Below are 25,367 nucleotides of genomic sequence, written 5' to 3' on the forward strand. Positions count from 1 at the left end.
TGACTTACTATCAGGACTCTCTGAGTACATCTGGAGTCTTAGAAGTGGCTGCAGCTAGGACACCCCTGACATTATTATCAACATATTATTCCAGAAAGGATGCACATACTGAAATCCTGCTGTGGATTTGACATTCATCTACCAGAGGCTGGGTGATCCTGCTCACAACCAACCCAGGCTGGAACAGGCTGCTCAGAAAGGGACAGAAATCAGGTAAATGCCACGTGTGTGCAGGCATGTACACATGCACCGCGTGTATGAACCACCAGCTCAAGCGACAACAACACTTATCCGTCATACCAATTCCTCCGAAGGGCAGCGAAGGCAGTGACATCTGCATCATTCCGTCGTTGCCGCAGAAACCCCCACTGCTTGTCTGCTCCATGACTGCATCCACCACCTGCCACCCAGGTAAGACACAGAGGGTTAAAGGTCAGGTTAGTAATAAACATTCACACAAAAATCATATGAGACACTAAAAGAACAATAGATTGGCCCACTGGACATTCTGATGGCCCAGTGCCTCACAAAGTGTAACAGGGTTCCCCATTTACCTAGCTCTTGCAATTGTATGCTGGTATGCACGCCCTGCAGCCAGGGCCTCTAGGGGTGCAGGGGCTGCACTGAGGCTCCTGTTACACCCCAGCACGGGCTGCAGGATCCTCTTACCCTCAGCAGGCTCTCACTCCCTGTCTCCCCAGCCTTCCAACCTTTGGGCACTGCCCCCCCCTGCACATGGCTACCTGTCTCCTCACCTACCACCCCCTTACCAGAGCTCTGTACCCCTAGCTCCCTGTCTCCCCAGCCTTCCAACCCTCGGGCCCTGCACCCCCTGCACATGGCTGCCTGTCTCCCCACCTACCACCCCCTTACAAGAGCTCTGTACCCCTAGCTCCCTGTCTCCCCAGCCTTCCAACCCTCGGGCCCTGCACCCCCTGCACATGGCTGCCTGTCTCCCCACCTACCACCCCCTTACAAGAGCTCTGTACCTCTAGCTCCCTGTCTCCCCAGCCTTCCAACCCTTGGGCCCTGCACCCCCTGCACATGGCTGCCTGTCTCCCCACCTACCACCCCCTTACCAGAGCTCTGTACCCCTAGCTCCCTGTCTCCCCAGCCTTCCAACCCTTGGGCCCTGCACCTAAGCATGGGCGAATTTTGCGAATCTCGCGTTCGCGAATTTTGCGGATTTGCGAACTCGCAATCCGCAAAATCCGCGAATTCTCGCGAATTTACGGATTTTTTTTTTGTGTTTGCGGGGGTTTCTGCCAGTTCGCGAGGGTTTTGTACAATGTCGCAAATTGCGAACTTACCTGTCGGGTCGCAAGTTTCGCGAACTTGTTGTTTCTACGTGTCCAGCCTGTTTGGGACACTCTTCTTCATCACTGCCACTCTCTGTCACCACTGCCACTCTCTGACTACTCATGCCACCCTCTGGCCCACCCATGCCACCCTCTGTTTCATCACAGCACCCTCTGGTTGTCCAGTCAGTGTACATTATTGTGGCAACGCAAGCACACCTTCCCTGCCTCAAGTGACCTGAATTAATTTGGGGCTGATTAATGTGTCACAGAATATTTTTTTAGCTGGCACCTGCTTCCTTAGTGCTTCCTGATTAGTGATCTTTTGCACTTGCTAAGTGCTTTCATTGTTGCAAAATTAGTTACAACACCTGCCCTGCCCCAACTGACAATAATGAATTAGGGGCTGATTAATGGATTTGAACTTCCAGCCTGGCTCCTGCTTGTCTCCCTTAGCTGTAATTCAGGACCTTTGTGGCATATGTGTAACTATTCTGAGGTTCAGAGCAGGGTCACATAATAGTTGCAACTGGCAACTGAACTCTGGAGGGGCCCCTCAGGAAGCACTACAGGAAATGGCTACTAATGATGAGCCTGAACTTTTGAACCTGGTAAGTAGTTTCAGTTTTGCTCGTATTTCTGCAATTTTGCACTTATTCGCGGGGCGCGAAGTTGTACTGGGAAGCCGCGAACTCAAGCGAACAGTGCGAGCAAAATCCGCTGCTCGCGGATTTGCGGATTTTGCGGGAGATTCGCGAATCTCGCGGATTGCGAATTTACCGAAAATCTGCAAAATCCGCGAGCGAAACGGATTTTCCGCCCATGCTTACCTGCACCCCCTGCACATGGCTGCCTGTCTCCCCACCTACCACCCCCTTACCAGAGCTCTGTACCCCTAGCTCCCTGTCTCCCCAGCCTTCCAACCCTTGGGCCCTGCACCCCCTGCACATGGCTGCCTGTCTCCCCACCTACCACCCCCTTACCAGAGCTCTGTACCCCTAGGTCCCTGTCTCCCCAGCCTTCCAACCCTTGGGCCCTGCACCCCCTGCACATGGCTGCCTGTCTCCCCACCTACCACCCCCTTACCAGAGCTCTGTACCCCTAGCTCCCTGTCTCCCCAGCCTTCCAACCCTCGGGCCCTGCACCCCCTGCACATGGCTGCCTGTCTCCCCACCTACCACCCCCTTACAAGAGCTCTGTACCTCTAGCTCCCTGTCTCCCCAGCCTTCCAACCCTTGGGCCCTGCACCCCCTGCACATGGCTGCCTGTCTCCCCACCTACCACCCCCTTACCAGAGCTCTGTACCCCTAGCTCCCTGTCTCCCCAGCCTTCCAACCCTCGGGCCCTGCACCCCCTGCACATGGCTGCCTGTCTCCCCACCTACCACCCCCTTACAAGAGCTCTGTACCTCTAGCTCCCTGTCTCCCCAGCCTTCCAACCCTTGGGCCCTGCACCCCCTGCACATGGCTGCCTGTCTCCCCACCTACCACCCCCTTACCAGAGCTCTGTACCCCTAGCTCCCTGTCTCCCCAGCCTTCCAACCCTCGGGCCCTGCACCCCCTGCACATGGCTGCCTGTCTCCCCACCTACCACCCCTTACCAGAGCTCTGTACCCCTAGCTCCCTGTCTCCCCAGCCTTCCAACCCTTGGGCCCTGCACCCCCTGCACATGGCTGCCTGTCTCCCCACCTACCACCCCCTTACAAGAGCTCTGTACCTCTAGCTCCCTGTCTCCCCAGCCTTCCATCCCTTGGGCCCTGCACCCCTTGCTCATGGCTGTCTGTCTCCCCACCTACCACCCCCTTACAAGAGCTCTGTACCCCTAGCTCCCTGTCTCCCCAGCCTTCCAACCCTCGGGCCCTGCACCCCCTGCACATGGCTGCCTGTCTCCCCACCTACCACCCCCTTACAAGAGCTCTGTACCTCTAGCTCCCTGTCTCCCCAGCCTTCCAACCCTTGGGCCCTGCACCCCCTGCACATGGCTGCCTGTCTCCCCACCTACCACCCCCTTACCAGAGCTCTGTACCCCTAGCTCCCTGTCTCCCCAGCCTTCCAACCCTTGGGCCCTGCACCCCCTGCACATGGCTGCCTGTCTCCCCACCTACCACCCCCTTACCAGAGCTCTGTACCCCTAGCTCCCTGTCTCCCCAGCCTTCCAACCCTTGGGCCCTGCACCCCCTGCACATGGCTGCCTGTCTCCCCACCTACCACCCCCTTACCAGAGCTCTGTACCCCTAGGTCCCTGTCTCCCCAGCCTTCCAACCCTTGGGCCCTGCACCCCCTGCACATGGCTGCCTGTCTCCCCACCTACCACCCCCTTACCAGAGCTCTGTACCCCTAGCTCCCTGTCTCCCCAGCCTTCCAACCCTCGGGCCCTGCACCCCCTGCACATGGCTGCCTGTCTCCCCACCTACCACCCCCTTACAAGAGCTCTGTACCTCTAGCTCCCTGTCTCCCCAGCCTTCCAACCCTCGGGCCCTGCACCCCCTGCACATGGCTGCCTGTCTCCCCACCTACCACCCCCTTACCAGAGCTCTGTACCCCTAGCTCCCTGTCTGCCCAGCCGTCCAACCCTCGGGCCCTGCACCCCCTGCACATGGCTGCCTGTCTCCCCACCTACCACCCCTTACCAGAGCTCTGTACCCCTAGCTCCCTGTCTCCCCAGCCTTCCAACCCTTGGGCCCTGCACCCCCTGCACATGGCTGCCTGTCTCCCCACCTACCACCCCTTTACAAGAGCTCTGTACCTCTAGCTCCCTGTCTCCCCAGCCTTCCAACCCTTGGGCCCTGCACCCCCTGCACATGGCTGCCTGTCTCCCCACCTACCACCCCCTTACAAGAGCTCTGTACCCCTAGCTCCCTGTCTCCCCAGCCTTCCAACCCTCGGGCCCTGCACCCCCTGCACATGGCTGCCTGTCTCCCCACCTACCACCCCCTTACAAGAGCTCTGTACCTCTAGCTCCCTGTCTCCCCAGCCTTCCAACCCTTGGGCCCTGCACCCCCAGCACATGGCTGCCTGTCTCCCCACCTACCACCCCCTTACCAGAGCTCTGTACCCCTAGCTCCCTGTCTCCCCAGCCTTCCAACCCTCGGGCCCTGCACCCCCTGCACATGGCTGCCTGTCTCCCCACCTACCACCCCCTTACCAGAGCTCTGTACCCCTAGCTCCCTGTCTCCCCAGCCTTCCAACCCTCGGGCCTGCACCCCCTGCACATGGCTGCCTGTCTCCCCACCTACCACCCCTTACCAGAGCTCTGTACCCCTAGCTCCCTGTCTCCCCAGCCTTCCAACCCTTGGGCCCTGCACCCCCTGCACATGGCTGCCTGTCTCCCCACCTACCACCCCCTTACAAGAGCTCTGTACCTCTAGCTCCCTGTCTCCCCAGCCTTCCAACCCTTGGGCCCTGCACCCCCTGCACATGGCTGCCTGTCTCCCCACCTACCACCCCCTTACAAGAGCTCTGTACCCCTAGCTCCCTGTCTCCCCAGCCTTCCAACCCTCGGGCCCTGCACCCCCTGCACATGGCTGCCTGTCTCCCCACCTACCACCCCCTTACAAGAGCTCTGTACCTCTAGCTCCCTGTCTCCCCAGCCTTCCAACCCTTGGGCCCTGCACCCCCTGCACATGGCTGCCTGTCTCCCCACCTACCACCCCTTAGAAGAGCTCTGTACCTCTAGCTCCCTGTCTCCCCAGCCTTCCAACCCTTGGGCCCTGCACCCCCTGCACATGGCTGCCTGTCTCCCCACCTACCACCCCCTTACAAGAGCTCTGTACCCCTAGGTCCCTGTCTCCCCAGCCTTCCAACCCTCGGGCCCTGCACCCCCTGCACATGGCTGCCTGTCTCCCCACCTACCACCCCCTTACAAGAGCTCTGTACCTCTAGCTCCCTGTCTCCCCAGCCTTCCAACCCTTGGGCCCTGCACCCCCTGCACATGGCTGCCTGTCTCCCCACCTACCACCCCCTTACCAGAGCTCTGTACCTCTAGCTCCCTGTCTCCCCAGCCTTCCAACCCTTGGGCCCTGCACCCCCTGCACATGGCTGCCTGTCTCCCCACCTACCACCCCTTACCAGAGCTCTGTACCCCTAGCTCCCTGTCTCCCCAGCCTTCCAACCCTTGGGCCCTGCACCCCCTGCACATGGCTGCCTGTCTCCCCACCTACCACCCCCTTACAAGAGCTCTGTCCCTCTAGCTCCCTGTCTGCCCAGCCTTCCAACCCTCGGGCCCTGCACCCCCTGCACATGGCTGCCTGTCTCCCCACCTACCACCCCCTTACCAGAGCTCTGTACCCCTAGGTCCCTGTCTCCCCAGCCTTCCAACCCTCGGGCCCTGCACCCCCTGCACATGGCTGCCTGTCTCCCCACCTACCACCCCCTTACCAGAGCTCTGTACCTCTAGCTCCCTGTCTGCCCAGCCTTCCAACCCTTGGGCCCTGCACCCCCTGCACATGGCTGCCTGTCTCCCCACCTACCACCCCTTTACCAGAGCTCTGTACCCCTAGGTCCCTGTCTCCCCAGCCTTCCAACCCTCGGGCCCTGCACCCCCTGCACATGGCTACCTGTCTCCCCACCTACCACCCCCTTACCAGAACTCTGTACCCCTAGCTCCCTGTCTCCCCATCCTTCCAACCCTCGGGCACTGCACCCCCTGCACATGGCTGCCTGTCTCCCCACCTACCACCCCCTTACCAGAGCTCTGTACCTCTAGCTCCCTGTCTCCCCAGCCTTCCAACCCTCGGGCCCTGCACCCACTGCACATGGCTGCCTGTCTCCCCACCTACCACCCCCTTACAAGAGCTCTGTACCCCTAGGTCCCTGTCTCCCCAGCCTTCCAACCCTTGGGCCCTGCACCCCCTGCACATGGCTACCTGTCTCCCCACCTACCACCCCCTTACCAGAACTCTGTACCCCTAGCTCCCTGTCTCCCCATCCTTCCAACCCTCGGGCACTGCACCCCCTGCACATGGCTGCCTGTCTCCCCACCTACCACCCCCTTACAAGAGCTCTGTACCCCTAGGTCCCTGTCTCCCCAGCCTTCCAACCCTTGGGCCCTGCACCCCCTGCACATGGCTGCCTGTCTCCCCACCTACCACCCCCTTACCAGAGCTCTGTACCCCTAGCTCCCTGTCTCCCCAGCCTTCCAACCCTTGGGCCCTGCACCCCCTGCACATGGCTGCCTGTCTCCCCACCTACCACCCCCTTACAAGAGCTCTGTACCCCTAGGTCCCTGTCTCCCCAGCCTTCCAACCCTTGGGCCCTGCACCCCCTGCACATGGCTACCTGTCTCCCCACCTACCACCCCCTTACCAGAGCTCTGTACCCCTAGGTCCCTGTCTCCCCAGCCTTCCAACCCTCGGGCCCTGCACCCCCTGCACATGGCTGCCTGTCTCCCCACCTACCACCCCCTTACAAGAGCTCTGTACCCCTAGCTCCCTGTCTCCCCACCCAGCCTTCCAACCCTCGGGCCCTGCACCCATTCCCTCAGCTGCCTCTCTCCCCAGATACCCCTTGGCTCTGCACACCTCTGCACTACTGTGCGTCTCCCTACCCCCCATCATAGATGAACTTTGGGGACCACAAACCTACACACCTGCCCAAGCGCCTGGATACCCTCTCAGATGGTTAGTGCACTACACTAATTAATATAACAACATGCCCGTCTCCACGGCCTCTGCTTGCTCAAAGCTTCCATCAATAGACTGAGAAGGCACCTGGGCTCCTGCCTGCTAGTTTTTGCTTCTGTTGCCAGCGTCAGCTTCTCTCTGCCTTTCTCTCGCACTTGGCAGCTGGTTGCTGCCTGGTTTCCACGCTCATGCCAGGTTTCCTGCTGTCCTATTCCCCGCTTTGCCAAAGCCCCGCCCACCCAAGGACCTACTTTTTAATAAAAATATCTTTTTTATTGGCATTTAAACATATGGTTAGATGAGAATCAGCATTTTGGTATTCACAGAATGCACTTACTACTTTTGGTATTCACAGAAGTTAGGATTTTGTCTTAAGTTTGTCTTAAGACAAACTTAAGACAGACTTAAGACAGACTTAAGACAGACTTAAGACAAAATCCTAACTTAAGTCTGCCTTAAGTCTGTTTTAAGTTTGTCTTAAGTCTGTCTTAAATCCTAACTTCTGTGAATACCAAAAGTAGTAAGTTCATTCTGTGAATACCAAAAGTAGTAAGTGCATTCTGTGAATACCAAAATAGTAGTAAGTTTAGGATTGAGTCTGAAGTTCATTCTGTGAATCGGGCCCATTGTTGCTGTCTACTTTACCATCTCTGCAGTATATACTCAAGCAGAGCCAAGCTGATAAATCATGCCATTCCAAAAGAAAAACCATACAAAAAAAACTTTCGACTACAACTAAGTCTAAACCATCAGAGGTCTGCGCACCTAAAATGCGATTGTAATTTAAGGAATCTCCATCAGTGTTTGAAAGGGCAGGAGCGGGGGGATAGCAGGCCCCAACATAGATAGGGGAAAGTGAAGAGTTAAGATTTCTAGATGAATATCTCTTGCTATCCTTCAGAGTCGGTCAAGGGTGGGATCTGGGTCTGATCCGGTGTGTGTCGTTGTTCCCACATTCTCACCATATCTGCCCAGGGTTCTGCCAGTGGTTTACGTTGTTTTGTAATCCTATCCTCTTGAAGCAAAGCTTGTTCCTCCGCTCTGGCCCAGCGAGTAACGTCCTCCTCCCAACCCACCACCAGCGGGGCATGTTTCGATTTCCAACCAAGAGCTATCTGTCTCCGGGCCTGGATGAGCACCAGATCTATAAACCTATGCCCTATTCTTTGTGGCTTGGGTCTTGGAAATAATCCCAGCAGACACATCTCCGGGGGGCATGCTAGGGATCCAGAGAAGACTCTATTAAGCATAGGACCAAATCATATGGTCAAAGTCTGCATCCAATTGTGAGCACCTAGCACAGGCCTGGTCCTCCCTGCTATATACCACATTTAACATGTGTGGGGAAAGATAAGTTATATGTATAATGTTAAAATGTACTAGTTTAAAAGCTGTATTCCGGGATATCTTTTTTTGGACCACTCAAGACCCTTCCCCACTCCTTCTCAGCCAATTGTCTATGTAGCATGCTCTCCCATCGCTCTAGCAGTCTAGGCAAGGATGGTGGTACTAGTTCCCTTATTGCCAGATACAACCATTTTACCAAATGCCCCGCCGAACCCAGTGTCAATAGCGCCTGTAGGGTGGGATGGGTACCCGGTTCATTCCCTGATATACCGCATAATTCTGTCATCGCACCAAATTTTATGGTAGTTTAAAAATTGTCCTGGTAGGAGTTTGTGATATTCCAGAAACTCAGCCAATGGCAGCAATTTGCCATCTCTGTAGCAATCACCAACTGTTTCTATATCCACCTCGTCCCATCCCACCAATTGTCAGCCAGTAAGGGGAGGACCACTTCCCACCTGAGGGATACCTATAAGTGGAATACTGGGTGCGTAAAGCAGGGTTCCCCTGGAACGAGCTATGCATCTGTCCCAGCAAGTCACCGCCATGGAGAGCAACACCCCTAGTCGATTAATTCTCTGACAACGATTAAGCAACCTAGGGAGCAGAAACATGTGTATAGCACTAGGGGTAAACGATAAGGGAAACAAAATTTACAACACAACTTTTACAACGCACTACCATTACAACGAAACTTTTACAATGCAACATCCATTACAACGCATGCCATTACAACGCAACCTTTACAACGCATGACACTACAATGCATAACACTACATTGCATGTCATCACAACGCAGTCATTACAACACATAGTACCCTTACACTATCCAACACTTACCCTACTCTTGCACCCCCCTGGAGTTAGAATAGTAAATTTTACCTGTTAGACGAACCGGGAGGGTCGGCCGAGGATACAGGCAGAGGTCTCCGGGGAGAGCCGTCTCCAGCGATCGTACAGACAAGTAACTTCCCCCCCACAGACGGACACCACACAAGGGTAAAGTTCAACGAGACTTTATAAGCAATTCTTTAAGTACGATGGAATGGTACAAGGAGGTCTGGACTCAGGGGTCCCCTCGATTCTGGTCTCTGGTTTGGGAAAAGGGTAGCGGGACAGTCTTGTTACCAAAAAGGTGGAAATAGCTCTCAATCCTCGAGCTCGGCGTTCTCGATGATCGGGCCGCGGCGGAGCCAGCAGGTCCCGAGATGGACGAAGGAAACGACGGTCCGCGGCGGAGCCAGCAGGTCCCGATGAGATGATGGTTACAAACGGTCCGCGGCCACGCCAGCAGGTCCCGACGACGATGAAGGATCGGAAGGTTACGAAGGTTGCGGCAGCGCCAGCAGGCAAGACGAAGGTGCACAAGGCAGAGCTACGGCAGCGCCAGTAGTCCGTCAAGGATGAGTTCTTCTTTGCGTCTCTCGACTCCAAGATACAACTGCCCTCCTGCTCTGGAGCTGCCCCAGTTATAGGGCTGAAGTTCTTTGATGTCCGGACCCTCGCACCTGGAGGTCGGGAGGTCCGGGATGAGGGAGTCCCGACACCCAGCAGGGGGGTGGAGCCAGCGCCCGGGGAGGCGATGGCCGAGCGGCACTAGGCGGGGGAGAGCCATCGACACCTCTTTCTCCCATTGACTTGCCAAGTAGCCCGCTCACCTCCTGGGTGGATGGTGGTGCCGGGATGTCTGAGGCCTGGCTAGGCCCAGGGTTGAGGTCGATCGGGGGCCAGGCGGCCTCGTGGTGGAGTGTCCAAGATGGCGCCCGGGATGGGCGCGCGGGCCAGCAGTGGATCGGGCCCACGAGGTCGATATGTTCGAAGGCAGGGGTCCCTGAGGGGACGGAGGACGTGCAATGGTGGTGTGTGGTACTTGCGTGACCGGGCTCGGGCCTGGTCTGGCCGGGGGAGAGCGGCCCTTCATGTGGCCTGTCCAACATGCGTCCCCCCCAGCTGAAGGCGGGGAGAGTTACCCATCCTCTTGGGGACTCTCCTCGTCGAGGCGGAAAAACCGGGACAGGCCATCCGCGTTGGCGTGATCTGGCCCAGGCCGGTGTTCAACAGTGAAGTCCATCCCTTGTAGGGAGATGGACCAACGTAGTAACTTCGGGTTTTCCCCCCGCATCTGCATCAGCCACTGCAGGGGTCGGTGGTCGGTCTGCACCCGAAAGTGTGTGCCAAAGAGGTAGGGCCGGAGCTTCTTGAGGGCCCATACCACAGCGAAGGCCTCCCTCTCTATGGTGCTCCAGCGTTGTTCTCGTGGTAGGAGTCGTCTGCTGATGAAGGCCACTGGCTGATCAAGGCCTTCGGTGCTCACTTGAGACAGGACTGCCCCAATGCCATGGTCGGAGGCATCCGTCTGGACGACGAACTCCCTGCTGTAGTCGGGGGCCTGGAGCACAGGGGCGGAACACATGGCGGCTTTCAATTGTTCGAATGCTGTTTGACAATCTGCGGTCCAGTTGACTTTCTTGGGTTGATTTTTGGACGTGAGTTCTGTGAGGGGCCCCACTATAGTACCATAGTCTTTCACAAACCTTCGGTAATAGCCCGTGAGGCCCAGGAAGGCTCGTACCTCGGTCTGGGTGATGGGGGGCTGCCAGGACTGGATGGCGGCAATTTTGAGCTGCAGAGGGGCCACCAGGCCGCTTCCCACCTGATGTCCGAGGTAGGTTACAGACCCTTGACCAATTTGACATTTGCTGGCCTTGATCGTGAGGCCAGTTTGCTGAAGGGCTTGTAGCACTGCTCGGAGGTGGTGGAGGTGCTCGGACCAATGGTGGCTGTATACAGCGATGTCGTCTAGGTAGGCGGCGCTGAACCCTTCGAGCCCCGCCAGGACCTGATTGACGAGCCGCTGAAATGTTGCGGGAGCATTCTTCATGCTGAAGGGCATGACCTTGAAAGGGTAATGGCCATCGGGGGTGGAAAAGGCAGAACGTTCTTGGGCCCGGGGTGTGAGGCCGATTTGCCAGTAGCCCGCCGTCAGGTCGAAAATACTGAGGTAGCGGGCAGCTCCCAGGCGGTCAATTAGTTCGTCTGCCCGGGGGATGGGATGTGCGTCTGTTCGGGTGACCGCATTCAAGCCCCGGTAGTCAACGCAGAACCGGAGTTCCGGTGTGGTGCCTGGGGCGGCCGCTTTGGGGACCAGTACTACAGGGCTGGCCCAGGGGCTGTCTGAGGGCTCGATGACCCCGAGCGTGAGCATTTTTGCTACCTCTTCCTGGACGCAGGCCCGTACCCGATCTGGCACACGGTAGGCCCGGTGGCGGATAGGGGGGCTGTCCCCCGTGTCCACATCGTGCACACACCAGGAAGTGACACCTGGGGTGAGGGAGAACAGGCTGGCGAACTGTGACAGGAGGACTCGACACTCCTGGCGTTGCTCTCGGGTGAGGGCCTCTGAGAGTCGGACCCCATCCACGGAGCCGTCTTTCTCCCGAGTCCGTAGGAGGTCAGGGAGGGGCTCGGCGTCTTCTTCAGCCCCATTGTCTGTGGCCATCAGGAGGCTGAGTTCTGAACGCACAAAGTGGGGCTTCAGTCTGTTAGCGTGGAGGACCCGGAGGGGGTTCCGGGAAGATTCCATGTCGATGAGATAGGTGGCAGGACCCTTGCGCTCGACTACTTTGAAGGGCCCCGTCCACTTGTCTTGCAGGGCGCAGGGTTCGGTGGGGGACATCACCCACACCTGTTGCCCAGGTTCAAATTCGATGGAGGAGGCATTCCGGTCATACCACTTTTTCATGTCCTCTTGACTGGCCTCTAGGTTGGCTTTTGCCAGCTCTCTGAACCGCCGGGTCTGGTTGCGGAGGGTTAGGAGGTACCGGAAGACATCTGGTGGGTTCTTGAGAGGGGGCATCTCCCAGCCTTCCTTGACTAGGCTGAGTGGCCCCCGTACTGGGTGTCCATACAGCAGTTCAAACGGGCTGAAGCCCAGGGACTTCTGGGGGACCTCCCGATATGCGAAGAGGAGGCACGGCAGCAGCACATCCCACTGGCGACGGAGGGGCTCTTCCAACCCCCCGATCATCCCTTTGAGCGTGCGGTTGAACCGCTCAACGAGTCCGTTTCCTTGAGGGTGATAGGGGGTCGTGAATCGGTAGGTAACCCCGCACTGTTGCCAGAGGGACCTCATATATTTAGAAATAAAGTTCGTGCCTCTGTCGCTGACGACTTCTCGGGGGAAGCCCACACGGGAGAAGATCCCCATTAGAGCCCGGCCGACTACCGGGGCTGTCACAGTTCGCAGGGGAACAGCCTCGGGGTAGCGGGTGGCGTGGTCCACTAGTACCAGGATGAATCGATGGCCTTGTTTTGTACGCGGGTCCAGGGGCCCCACGATGTCGATCCCGACCCTCTCAAACGGGGTGGTGACCACGGGAAAAGGTTGCAGGGGGGCTTTTAGTTTGCGGCCGCTCTTTCCACTGGCTTGGCACGTGGGGCAAGATCGGCAATGCTGGTGTACATCGTTCCTCATTTTGGGCCAGAAGAAGTGGGTCACCAGACGACTGTAGGTTTTATCTTGACCCAGGTGGCCCGCCAGGGGGACATCGTGGGCCAGGTTTAGCAGAAAGTCTCTAAAACGGAGGGGCACCACTAGTACTCGGCTGGCCCCTAGCTCCGCGATTCTTTGCTCACTGTACAGCAGATCATTGTCCCAGTAGATCCAGTGTGTTCCGGAGGTATCCCCTGCGCTTTGGGCGAGCGCTTGCTGGCGGAGTCCCTCGAGGGAGGGACAGGTCTTCTGTTCTTGGCGAAATTGTTCTTGCGTGGGCCCCCCCTCTTGAGGCCACTGGTCGAGGTTAGCGAGGTCTGGAGGTTGAGCTGGTTCTGGGGGGACGTCACGGTCGGTGGTTTCGGCCGGGGCGACCGGAGGCGGCGGCGCCGGCCATTCGGGTTCCTCTGGGCGGGGGTTGGCACGGGCGGCCATGGACCGGGTGGTGACACACGCCCAGTCCGGGACGCCTAACATCCCCAGGTGTTCTCTTCGTTCTACGGCTGCCCACGGAGAGCTTTCAAGGTCATTCCCCAGGAGGCAGTCTACGGGGGCATCGTCTCGGACCGTTACCTTCAACATGCCGGCGACCCCTCCCCATTCGAAGGGGACGCAGGCCATCCGGCACAGACTTTCCGAGTTATCGGCGGAACGTACAGGGCAGAGAATGTTTGGTAGATACTGTTCTGGGGTCACCAGGTGACAGCGGACGGCTGTTACACTGGCCCCGGTGTCACGAAGGGCTTCGGCCCGGCGTCCATTGATGCTCACCCATTGGCTGTACTTCTGGGTGTTAGCGGGTAGGGGGACCCGCGGGACCATGGCTTTCCCCCCTAAGCAGGCTAGAGCCATGGCGGCTGGCTCCCATTCTTGATGTTCCTGTTCATATTCCTCTTGTTCCTCTGAGATCTGTTCCTCCCCCAGAGCAGCAGCGGCTACTTGGCGGGGTCTTGGGCTCTGGTACTGGGGGCAGTTTGGGTCGTTTGCATAGTGGCTGACTCGTTGGCATCGATGGCACGTAACATTGGCTCGGTATCCCGGTCGCGCCGGGGTGCTGCCCCGGTTGGCCGGGGGGGTGGTGCTGGCAGCGGGGGCGACCGGGGCGTTGTCTCTTCCTCGTCCTTGGCCCCCTCCTCCTCCTCGGGGACGGTGCTGACCATTGTTGTTCCGGTTCTGTTCGTAGGACCCATTCCGGCCCACTCTGGTGATTTCCCACCGGTCAGCTTCGGCTGCGAGCTGCCGGGGATCCGTTAACTTGCTGTCGAGGAGGTGCTGGCGGAGTTCAATGAAGCAATTGTTCGACAGGTGCTCCCATACCATAAGATTGAACAGTTGTTCGTAGGTTGTGACCTTGCTTCCTTTGATCCAGCCCTCGAAGGCTCGGCTAAAGTAGTTTACATAGTCCACCCAAGTTGTACCCGGGATGCGGGTGCAGTCTCGGAACCTCTGACGGTACATCTCGGGTGTGAGGCCATAGCGAGTGAGGAGTGCAGCTTTCATATGGTCATAGGAGGTCATCTGGTGGTCCGGGAGCTGTAGCAGGGCGTCGCGGCCCTCATTGAGGAATCTCCCCCATAGACCGGCTCCCCAATCGCTTCTATCGATCCGGTGTGCAGTCATAGCGATTTCATAGGCCTTAAACCATTGCTGGATGTCGTCCTCTCGGAAGTATTCTCGAACGACATCCTTGGGGATGTGTACCTTTTTCTCTGTTGCCCCTGGGGTGTGGGGTTGCTCGGACACCCCTACTTCTTTATTCTGTTTGCGTAAGTCGATCTCAGCTAGTTTCCGCTCGTGTTCATATGCCAGTTTCTTTTCCTCGAGCTCCCTTTGTCTCTGTTTCTCCTCTCTTTCTTCTCGGAGACGCAGGTGCTCTAAGTTGATTTTTTGTTCGGCCAACTTAAGTTCAATGTCCATTTTGAGCCGGGCCATCTCTAGCTCATGTAGCCGGGTTTTTTCTCGTTCCTGGATCTCGTCTTGCGAGAGACCCGTTCTTTGCTCTTCAGGGGCCGTGGTGGTTTTTGCTGCGATGCTTTGATCGGGGGTTCCGGCAGCCCCGGTTTCTGCCCAAGATTCTAGGGCATGCTTAAAATCGTCTTTGGTACTTAGTCCGGTGGTAGCGATACCTAGTTCGATGCAGAATTGTTTTAGTTCACGATGGCTGTACTCGTCCAATTTCTCCATCTGGAATTTCTCGGTTGCTCCGCTTTCTTTAGTTGTCATCGTGATTTTGTCGTGGGGTGAGCTACTCTCTGTACGATTATGCGGTGATTCGGATCGCGCCGCTGGCCACCAATGTTAGACGGACCGGGAGGGTCGGCCGAGGATACAGGGAGAGGTCTCCGGGGAGAGCCGTCTCCAGCGATCGTACAGACAAGTAACTTCCCCCCCACAGACGGACACCACACAAGGGTAAAGTTCAACGAGACTTTATAAGCAATTCTTTAAGTACGATGGAATGGTACAAGGAGGTCTGGACTCAGGGGTCCCCTCGATTCTGGTCTCTGGTTTGGGAAAAGGGTAGCGGGACAGTCTTGTTACCAAAAAGGTGGAAATAGCTCTCAATCCTCGAGCTCGGCGTTCTCGATGATCGGGCCGCGGCGGAGCCAGCAGGTCCCGAGATGGACGAAGGAAACGACGGTCCGCGGCGGAGCCAGCAGGTCCCGATGAGATGATGGTTACAAACGGTCCGCGGCCACGCCAGCAGGTCCCGACGACGATGAAGGATCGGAAGGTTACGAAGGTTGCGGCAGCGCCAGCAGGCAAGACGAAGGTGCACAAGGCAGAGCTACGGCAGCGCCAGTAGTCCGTCAAGGATGAGTTCTTCTTTGCGTCTCTCGACTCCAAGATACAACTGCCCTCCTGCTCTGGAGCTGCCCCAGTTATAGGGCTGAAGTTCTTTGATGTCCGGACCCTCGCACCTGGAGGTCGGGAGGTCCGGGATGAGGGAGTCCCGACACCCAGCAGGGGGGTGGAGCCAGCGCCCGGGGAGGCGATGGCCGAGCGGCACTCGGCGGGGGAGAGCCATCGACACCTCTTTCTCCCATTGACTTGCCAAGTAGCCCGCTCACCTCCTGGGTGGATGGTGGTGCCGGGATGTCTGAGGCCTGGCTAGGCCCAGGGTTGAGGTCGATCGGGGGCCAGGCGGCCTCGTGGTGGAGTGTCCAAGATGGCGCCCGGGATGGGCGCGCGGGCCAGCAGTGGATCGGGCCCACGAGGTCGATATGTTCGAAGGCAGGGGTCCCTGAGGGGACGGAGGACGTGCAATGGTGGTGTGTGGTACTTGCGTGACCGGGCTCGGGCCTGGTCTGGCCGGGGGAGAGCGGCCCTTCATGTGGCCTGTCCAACATTACCCCTACACTATCCAATACTTACCATACATGCGATGTAATGGTATGCGTTGTAAAGGTAGCATGCATTGTAATGGAATGCGTTGTAAAGGTAGTTTTGTGAAATGCGTTGTAATGGCATGCATTGTAATGGAATGCGTTGTAATGGATGTTGCGTTGTAAAAGTTTCATTGTAACGGCATGCGTTGTAAAAGTATGCGTTGTAACGACATACATCCAACGATAATGCAGACAGGTCTCTCCCATCCAACCATCTAGCAAGCCACTGGAGCTGGGCCACTAGATAGTAAACCTCAAAGTCAGGGGCCCCTAGTCCTCTGCTTGCCTATGGGAGGTTCATGGTCTGCAGCGACACTATATTCCGACCACCATCCAACACCAAATCCCGCAACATCCCAGCAAGAGTCTTGAATCAGTGGTTGGGCACCACAACTGGTAGGTTGACATAATAATATAAAAGTTGCTGTGGTATTACCATTTTGGGTAGTGCTATTCTTCTAGCAATGACTGGCATTTTGAGAGTACGCCAAAAGGCCACATTCGCCCCAAGTGTTCTCAAGGCACCCCCTAGATTACCATCAAATAGATCAATTTGTGTGTGATAAATCTGTATCCCAAGTATTTGAAGGAGACCGATGCCCATTCTAGGCTAGGCGGGAAAACTAGTGGCCTCTGGAGAGCGGGGTGCAGCGGGAACACAAACGTTTTTTTCTGATTCAAGCGTAGACAAGAGAGTTCCGCAAAGTCTCCAAATATGATGTATCACTGTGTGGATTCCATTGAGGCCATCCAGTAAATATATCAACACATCATCAGCATATAGCGATATTATGTGTTCGGCCCCGTCGAGGGGGATCCCCAATCTACTCCCTTCCTATCTAAATCGTTCCGCGAATGGTTCCATCGATAGTGCGTAAATCAGGGACGAAAGGGGGCATCCCTGTCTGGTGCCTCTATGGATAAGATACAGAGTCAATATTACGTGGCCACTATGAACACAGGCTCGAGGCTTTGCGTATAGAAGGCAAATCCACTTCTGCCACCCCTCCCCCATCCGCATCTTCCCCATTACTGTCAGTAAAAAATCCCAGCGCAAAAAATCAAAAGCTTTTTCCAAATCTATTGTGACTACTACAGCATCTGGGAAATTGCCTATATCTGAATGAAACATGACGTGATATAGTCGCCAAAGGTTGTTGGAGGTGGATCGTGTGGGAATAAAACCGTTCTGGTCTTCATGAACCAAGCGCCTCATATGAGGCAAGAGCTTCGTCGCCAGTGCCTTGCTCAGTATCTTATAATCCATATTTAAAATGGATAGTGGTCGAAACTCAGTCAAGTGAGCATGAGTGTTTTTGGTTCAACAATGCCTCTCTAATTGAGGGCGGTAGTTGCTGTTCTTTAAGTGCAATGGCATACACCTGTTGTAGTTTTGGAGTTAGAATATCTACAAAGGTAGCATAAAATTCAGCATGGAGGCCATCAGGTCCCGGTGTTTTCCCTCTAGCCCCTCTAATTTCTTCCGCTTTAACCGGTAGTGCCAACGAGGTTGCGGTGTCGCAGTTTTAGCTTGGCAGTCTCAAGCCCTCGAGATATAAAAGTAGTTCTCCTTCTCGGCTCACCTCCGGCAACTCATAAAGCAACTCATAATAAGTTCGAAACCCAGCGTTAATAGTCCTTGGAGAGGAAAGTATCTGGCCCTGTGTGTCCATTATACTGGGAATAGGTGTACCCCTGTTTTCTGGCTTAATCAACCAGGCCAGCAATCGTCCAGCTTTATCTCCCTCCATGTGTTGTTTCGATTGATAGGCTTTGAATGCTCTCAATCTATCCCATGTGGAATTTTAGAGTCTTTTCACGTCTGCCAATTTACCCTGCGAACAAGACCCACCTGCAATTTCTCTATCCAGTGTCAGAATTGTTCCCTCTAAATCATCCAATTCCTGGGTCACCATCCTTCGGTGTCCCTCCTTCTGTCCCATACAGTGTCCCCGGATCACTACTTTAAACGCTTCCCATTCTACTAATGAGGAGCTTGCTGTCCCTTGATTTTCCGTAAAATAGTGTCCCAAAGCTGCAGAAAGGAGTTGGGGGAATCCATCATCCTCTATCCATCATCCTCTAATAATGTAGCCTCCACAAGGGGATGGGAATCCTCTCAGGGGTGGGTGTAAATCGCAAGAGTTGGGGACTATGATTAGAAAGGGACCTACCCAGATATTCAGCCCCCGTTATCTTATTGGACAATGTGGCTTAGCAGAAGAACACATCCAATCGTGTGTAAATCATATAAATGTGAGTAATAGGAGTATTCTCTGCGTTGTGTATTTTACAACCTCCAAATATCCACCAAATTCCATCCCGCAGCCCAGCTCCTTAGACCCCTCGCCGTGTCAGCGGCTAAGGTACCCTTTTTGTGGAGGAGTTGATCTGTCCTACCCCACATCATACACACAATTGAAGTCTCCTCCCACTACCAAGTTTCCATTTGATATTTCTGCCAGTTTATCCGATAAACGATCGAAAAAGGGAAGTTGCTCCTGATTAGGTGCATACACACTGCATACCGTTATCTCTTTCCCATTTAACATGCCGGAGATTACTACAAACCTCCCCTCCATGTCTATTATTTTTCGAGTGAGGGAGAAAGGAACCCCCGGGCAGATCCATATTCACACTCCTCTCGCAAAGGTTAAATAAGTGATTGCAAACAGTTGCCCTCTCCACCTACGTCTGAGTCTAGTGACCTCAATCACTGTAAAATGCGTCTCCTGTAGTAGGACCACATGGGCACCCCTGCGTCTGATATAATTCTGAATACTGTAGCGTTTCTGGGATAAACCCATACCTCTAATATTCCACGTTAGGAATCTCTACTCCTTGATTCGATCAGCATTGTCAGACATTAGCATATATAGTCCGCTTCTTCCACCCCTCCCCCATCTACCCGCAAAAGCATGCTAGACCATCTGGTGTGTAAGAACAATCCCAACCATAGAACTCCCCAAGCCACGAGCGGTCTGACAACTGTCAGCTGCCCAAACATACAGCAATACTGCATAACAATTACCTACAACAGGCAGTTAAGGCACAAGGCTACGAGCACTAGTGCCTACAGGGAATTGTGGTCTTCCCTCACAGGTTATTCAACAGTGAAGGAGGCAGGAAGACTTCACAGCCTAATGGGCCATTCCAACCCCGCCCAGGTGTGCCCACCCAGAGGCCCACCCACCCATTTCCCAAAACAGTAGAGACAGAAAGTATAGGAAGAGAAACTTATCACAGGTCTCATGAGTTCATCAGCCGTTTGAGGAGTCACTACCAGCATAGCACCACTATCAATGTGTGAGCCATCAGCCTCAGAGCTCTCAGTTCCATATTTCGCTTCTGAGTGCCTGTCCAGGGCGGCGTCTCTGCTACGCATCATGACGTACACAACCTTCATCACTTCCGCTCTCTCTATTGCTGTCTTATAAGGACTTGGGGCCATATGTATCAAGCAAATTCGCATTTGCAAAGGCCGAAATTCACAGAATTTCTGCCTTTGGGAATGCGAATTTGCTAAATGGAATGTATTAAGTAAAATCTGGTGCAAAACAAGGAATCGCAAAATTTGCGATTCCTTATTTTGCAGTTGCATTTAAGGAATCGCAAATTTTGCGATTCCTTAAATGTAATGTATGAAGCAAAAAAAATTTGCAAAATGTCCTTAAGGAATCGCAAATTACCACCAACTTCTAGTTGGTGGTAAGTTGCGAATTCCTTGAAAAATGCACATTTTTGCATTTTTCAAAGTGCCATGTGACGCACATACATGCCCTTAGGGCATGTATGCGCGCCACATGTGCACCCATGCATATTTCAGGGGTGCAACAGGGTGTCCTTTGGACACCCCTGCTCCCTTGAAATTATTCTCAATTTGCAATTAGCAAATTGCGAATCGCAAATTGAGAATAACTTCCCCTTCATTCCTATGGGCCTCCTGGCCCATAGAAATGAATGGGAAAGTATTCCTTAATTGAGATTCGCAATTTGCTAATCGCAATTAAGGAATTTTAAGAAATCGCATAAAAAATGGGATTTTGTACATACCTACCTATTTGCGATTCTCAAATAGCGATTTCTTAAAAAATCGCTATTTGAGAATCGCAAATCAGGTTGATGATACATATGGCCCAAAGTTCACTATTTACCCAGCCACTGGCTAAACAGTAGAGATTATTTACTGTGACCGGGAGCCCTGCAAATAGAGGAGAACATTTATTATTTACCTGCCCGCTGGCTAAATAATAGAGCTTCTGCAATGCCTGGCCAGTGGCTACACAAAGAGCAGAGAAACTTTAACTATGTATGGCTGCTGGCTGAAAGTAGAGCTTCTGCAGTGTTTGGCCGGTAGCCGTGCAAACAGCAAGGATACTTCACTATTTACCTGGCTGCTGGTTAACTAGCAGATTATTTACTGGTTGACTGTCAGCCACACAAATAGCAAATAACCTTTGCTATTAACCTGTTCTGTGGCTAAATAGTAGACATTAAGTAGTGTTTGGCCGGTGGTTGGTCAAATAGCAAAGAAACTTCACTGTTCTTCTGGCTGACTGCTAAATAGCAAACAGTATGCACTATTTTTTCAGCAGCTGTGCTGGCGAAATAGCAGACACAATACACCATTTGACCAGTATCTATGTAAATTGCAGAGAAACGTCACTATTTACACCACTGCTATTTAATACCTGAAATGATGTATTATGATGCCTGGTGCACTCACCACCAGACAGAACTGTAAACTAAGGATGGACACATTTGGGTCTTCTTATACAAGTTAGTGTTAAAAATTGCCTGTTGTACTATTTTTGTTGGTTTTCTTTTATTCTCCCCTGTTCTTACCTGGGAGCTGGCCCTATACTTGCACCATAATTGATTATACACCGCTGTTATAGCGGGTCCGGTTCTGGGGTTGGTGGTGCTTTGCCTCGCCTGTCCTTTGCAACTTAGGCGCCATCTTGGGAAGGGCTTTGACGCTTTTTTAGCGCCATCTTGAGCGTCCTGGTGGGGCGGTTTGCACCTCACCTGGAGGCCCTATTTAAACCAGTCCCCCTAGCGCAGCGGGAACGCGCAGCGGGTTTTGCCTTCTCTTTGCCTGAGTCTTGCCAGAGTCCTGCCCGTCTGCGCCCGTCAGCGTCCCGGAGGCGGCAGGGCGGCGTTGGACTCTGGCTTGTCAAGGCTCTTTTTCGTCGGGAGGATGATTTGCTATTCTTCGACGACTCTTCGGGCCTTGCAAAGTTCTTCCTGCGCGTGTCGATCCGTTTTTCCGGGTCGTTTCAGGGGAAAACGGCTCTGCCCTGGGTGTGGTTGGTCGCCTGTTTATGCCCCCACCGCCGATCTTCGGTCAGGCGAGGACCGTGTGAAACATCTATGCCTACTCCTTAACACGAGAACAGTAGGTAGGCATGCCCTTGACATATTTGATCTTCTCGTCAGGGAAAAACCTTTATGCCTTCTGCTGACCGAAACTTGGCTGGGGGGAGATGTCCAATCCGGACATCTTAGCTGCTATTCCACCAGACTACAACATCTTTCGGCAGGACAGAGCCAAGGGAAGGGGTGGTGGGGTGGCGGTGGTTGTTAAGAAGAGTGTTTCATGCTCTATTCTCCCCTTAGACACTATCGCAGGCTCGGAGTCTCTCGCTTTCACTATTAGGCTGTCCTCGCATCAAGCCTTGAAAGGGCTGCTGGTATATAGACCTCCAGGACCTGTGGGATCTTTTTTTGAGGACCTCCAGGTGGCCATCGCCGGATTGGCTCTGTCTGCGCAGCACTGTCTGCTGGCGGGTGATTTTAATTTTCACTTGGATGTGGCTGAGGATTCGAACTCAAATAAATTGCTTGACATCACTGCCCCTTTGGGCCTTGCTCCTTCTTTGACGGGCCCCACACATGATAAGGGACACACCCTGGATCAAGTGTTTTCGTCAATCCCCCTAGTTGATATTGAACTTCTCCCGGTGCTTTGGTCCGATCATAGTTTGGTCAGATTCTCCATATTGGGGAATGAGCATCTACCCAGAGGCGCCCCCATCCAGCTTGGATCAGCCTCGAGGGCTTTACACAGAGTGACGCCAGAGTTGTTAGCCCAGGCATTTGCTGACCATCCGTGCCCCCTCTCGGGTGACCTGGAGTTGGACGCAGAGGCCATGCAGATGTGGCTGGCAGAGAGGCTGAATGATCTAGCCCCTGTTATGGCCCCTCGGCCCATGGCCAAGCGGCTGTCTGCGCCGTGGTACACGGAGGCGTTGCGTATCAACCGGAGCCAGTGTAAGGTGGCCGAGAGGGCGTGGCGCGCTTAGTATGATGGGGAGGCCAGACTTGCCTATAGGATGGAGGTTAAAGCCTACCACCGCAATATTCTCTGTGCAAAAAAAGAACATCTTGCCAGAAGGATAGAGGCGGCCTCCAACTCATGCAAGGAGATTTTCACTTTGGTGAGGGAGTTTACGGCCCCTAGATCCAACTTGCCTCAAATAGTGTCATCTGAGTCATGGGTCTGTGATCTTGCCAGGTTTTTTACGGATAAGATCAAATCGATCCAGGCCTCCTTTTCTAAGAGGTCCGACGAAGGGTTTCTTAGCATTGGGGCGAGACCCGCTCCATCGTCCACGCCAGCTGTTGTTTTGGCGGAGTTCCCCTCTGTTTCCCCGATGCTTCGCTTACACTTCTGGCCAGTCTTAAATCAGGCTCGCCACTAGACCCCTGTCCGGGCCAAATTTCTGGCCAGGATGGCGTCGGTGGTAAACCCTTTGGTCAATCCTCTCTTGAACTCGTCTTTGAGGGAGGGGAGGGTCCCGCGGTCCTGGAAAAGGGCTATGGTGATCCCTCTCCTCAAGAAGCCTGGATTGGATGCTGAGGTTTTGGCCAACTACAGGCCAATCTCTCTCCTCCCGGCCCTGGCCAAGATCACGGAGAAGCATGTGCATGGCGTTCTTTCTAGCTTCCTAGAATCAAATGACCTACTGCCCCCCTCGCAATCCGGTTTCCGGCCTAATTTAAGCACGGAGACGGCACTCCTCAAGGTGTCAGAGGTTGTTCGGGAGACACTGGACGCAGGCGGCAAGGCCATGCTTGTCATGCTAGACCTGTCGGCGGCCTTCGACACCGTCCCCCATGAGGCGCTTCTCGCCAGACTCTATAACATCGGTCTAAGGGGGACGGTGCTCAAATGGTTTACATCTTTTCTTGAGGGTCGCCGACAAACGGTCTGGGCTTCCCCTAGCTCCGCTGAGATGCCGCCTTTGGGAGTCGGAGTTCCACAGGGCTCTGTGTTGAGCCCGACTCTTTTTAACATCTTTATGACCCCACTGGCGGCACTGGTGGAGTCGTTTGGAGCTCAGATCGTGTCCTACGCGGATGACACTCAACTACTCTTCACGTGCAGGAAAGATCAGGCATTTAATGGAGAGAGTATCCGGGGGTGCCTTGGGATGGTCTTTGACTGGTTCCAGCGGAACAGCCTCAAGGCCAACTCCAACAAATCATAGGTTTTGCTTTTCGGCTGCGCCTCGGACCCTGAATGGCGGGAGTGGTGGCCTACGGACATGTGTCCCCCTGCTCAGTCATCTCTGGTGGCCAAAAACTTGGGAGTCAATTTTGATAAGAACCTCACGCTAAGATCACACATTCTCAGTCTGACGGGCACCTGCTTTGGCATTTTGAAGATGCTTCGGAAGTTCTTACCTCTGCTTGCAGAAGAGCATAGAAGGATTACTGTTCAAGCCTTAATAGGCTCCAGATTGGACTATGCCAATGCCCTATATTTAGGACTCCCGGACTATCTGGTTCAGAGGCTGCAAGTGGTGCAGAACTCCGCGGCTCGCGCCATTTTTGGCCTTCCTAGGCGAGCGAGAGCATCCGGGCTGGTGCAGTCGCTTCACTGGCTGCCCATCCGGAAGCGGATTATGTTTAAAACTCTGACTCTGGTGCATAAAGCACTTTACGGCTCGGGAGCAAGGTACCTGCAGCGAAGGCTTGCCTTCTATCGCCCAGCCCGGTCACTACGGTCGGAATCTTTGTTCACGGCCGTGATCTCTCGAGTGAGGAAGGCTCGCACTGGGGGTCGCTCCTTTAGTCTCAGGGCCCCCCAGTTGTGGAATTCCTTACCTCTGGCTCTACGTAGTACTCCCAATTTGCTCCTGTTTAGGAAGAGCCTTAAGACCTGGCTTTTTAACCTCTAGGGTGTTTTTCTCTTCTTATTTCTCCGTCCTATGCTGTTATGTTTTTTAATTGCTGAGCTGCCTAGATAAAGCGCCGGGACACTCTTTCTGAGTAGCCGTGCGCTATACAAATAAAGATATAACATAACATAACATAACATAACAAAACTGGCTTAAATACAATTTACACTTGAATAGCACCAACTCTTAGGTTTAAAGATCCTTACAGCTATCAAAGAGATTTTCTAAATATGTCCAAGTTAATTTAGAAGACATGGCACAGAATGGCACACCATTATATCAATGGCCAAGATACAGGGCCAGATGTATCAAAGGGTTTTACCCATTCTGTGTCTATAGGGAAATGTGTTGATACATATGGCCCACAGTGACGTAGGGCACCCATTACAGACTTGTCACATACTCTACAAATTCTCCTACTCTTTTCAATTTACCTGAATAGGGGGCCAGTGTTGAAGATGAATAGATTTGAAAGACTAAGTGCAGCTGTTTACTCTTCTGCAGCTATGTATCTCTCATACTCACAAAGCCATGGGAATGTACCAGGACAGCTCTACCTTGTAAATGTGCAGGTATTTATATAGCGCAAATCACCAACCGGTCTCTAAGCGCTTGCTTAGAGAACCCGTCCTGGTATTCCCCTGTGAGATAACCCCGGCAGGGTATCCGCAAGGTGAAAGCCAGGCATCCCGCCGCGAGGGGCCGTAGTGGAGATTAAGCAAGCTATTGCCCAGAGTCGCAGAGTGTGAACCCGTGAATGGAGTAGGCACCGGAGCGAGAATTATCGAGTCCATGGACATTTTAGGACTCAAGACCCCGCCGAGCCGGGAATTGAACCCTGGTCCCGGGCTGACCTCTGCTTCCAGGTCTGCCTCCTCTAACCAGTGAGCCACACTTCTCCACGAGTGCACCTATCAGAGCACCTCTTTTTCTGTTCCAAGTTTTCATGCAACCAATAAGCATGTTCTGGAATTAGTATTTCTGGTTCAACTGCATAGGACTCCCTATGCAAGTCACCAACAGAGTTTAATTAGA

The 25,367-nt window shown here is 54.3% G+C and overlaps 2 protein-coding genes across 2 annotated transcripts in view; both read right to left on the bottom strand.

Moving 5' to 3' along the window:
- The window catches only part of LOC147736541 (aldehyde dehydrogenase family 3 member B1-like), a 404,208-nt gene that overhangs the window by 245,380 nt on the left and 133,461 nt on the right, over positions 1 to 25,367 (bottom strand). The window lies entirely within an intron of this gene.
- LOC147736542 (aldehyde dehydrogenase family 3 member B1-like) overlaps positions 1 to 25,367 on the bottom strand; it is a 288,913-nt gene that overhangs the window by 11,660 nt on the left and 251,886 nt on the right. Inside the window, exon 9 of the mRNA XM_086953282.1 lies at positions 301 to 400. Coding sequence (XP_086809408.1) covers positions 301 to 400 — 100 coding nt within the window. The remainder of the gene's footprint in view (positions 1 to 300; positions 401 to 25,367) is intronic.

The sequence above is a fragment of the Lissotriton vulgaris genome, chromosome 1_2, assembly GCF_964263255.1.
Source record: "Lissotriton vulgaris chromosome 1_2, aLisVul1.2, whole genome shotgun sequence".
Classification (NCBI taxonomy): Eukaryota; Metazoa; Chordata; class Amphibia; order Caudata; family Salamandridae; genus Lissotriton; species Lissotriton vulgaris.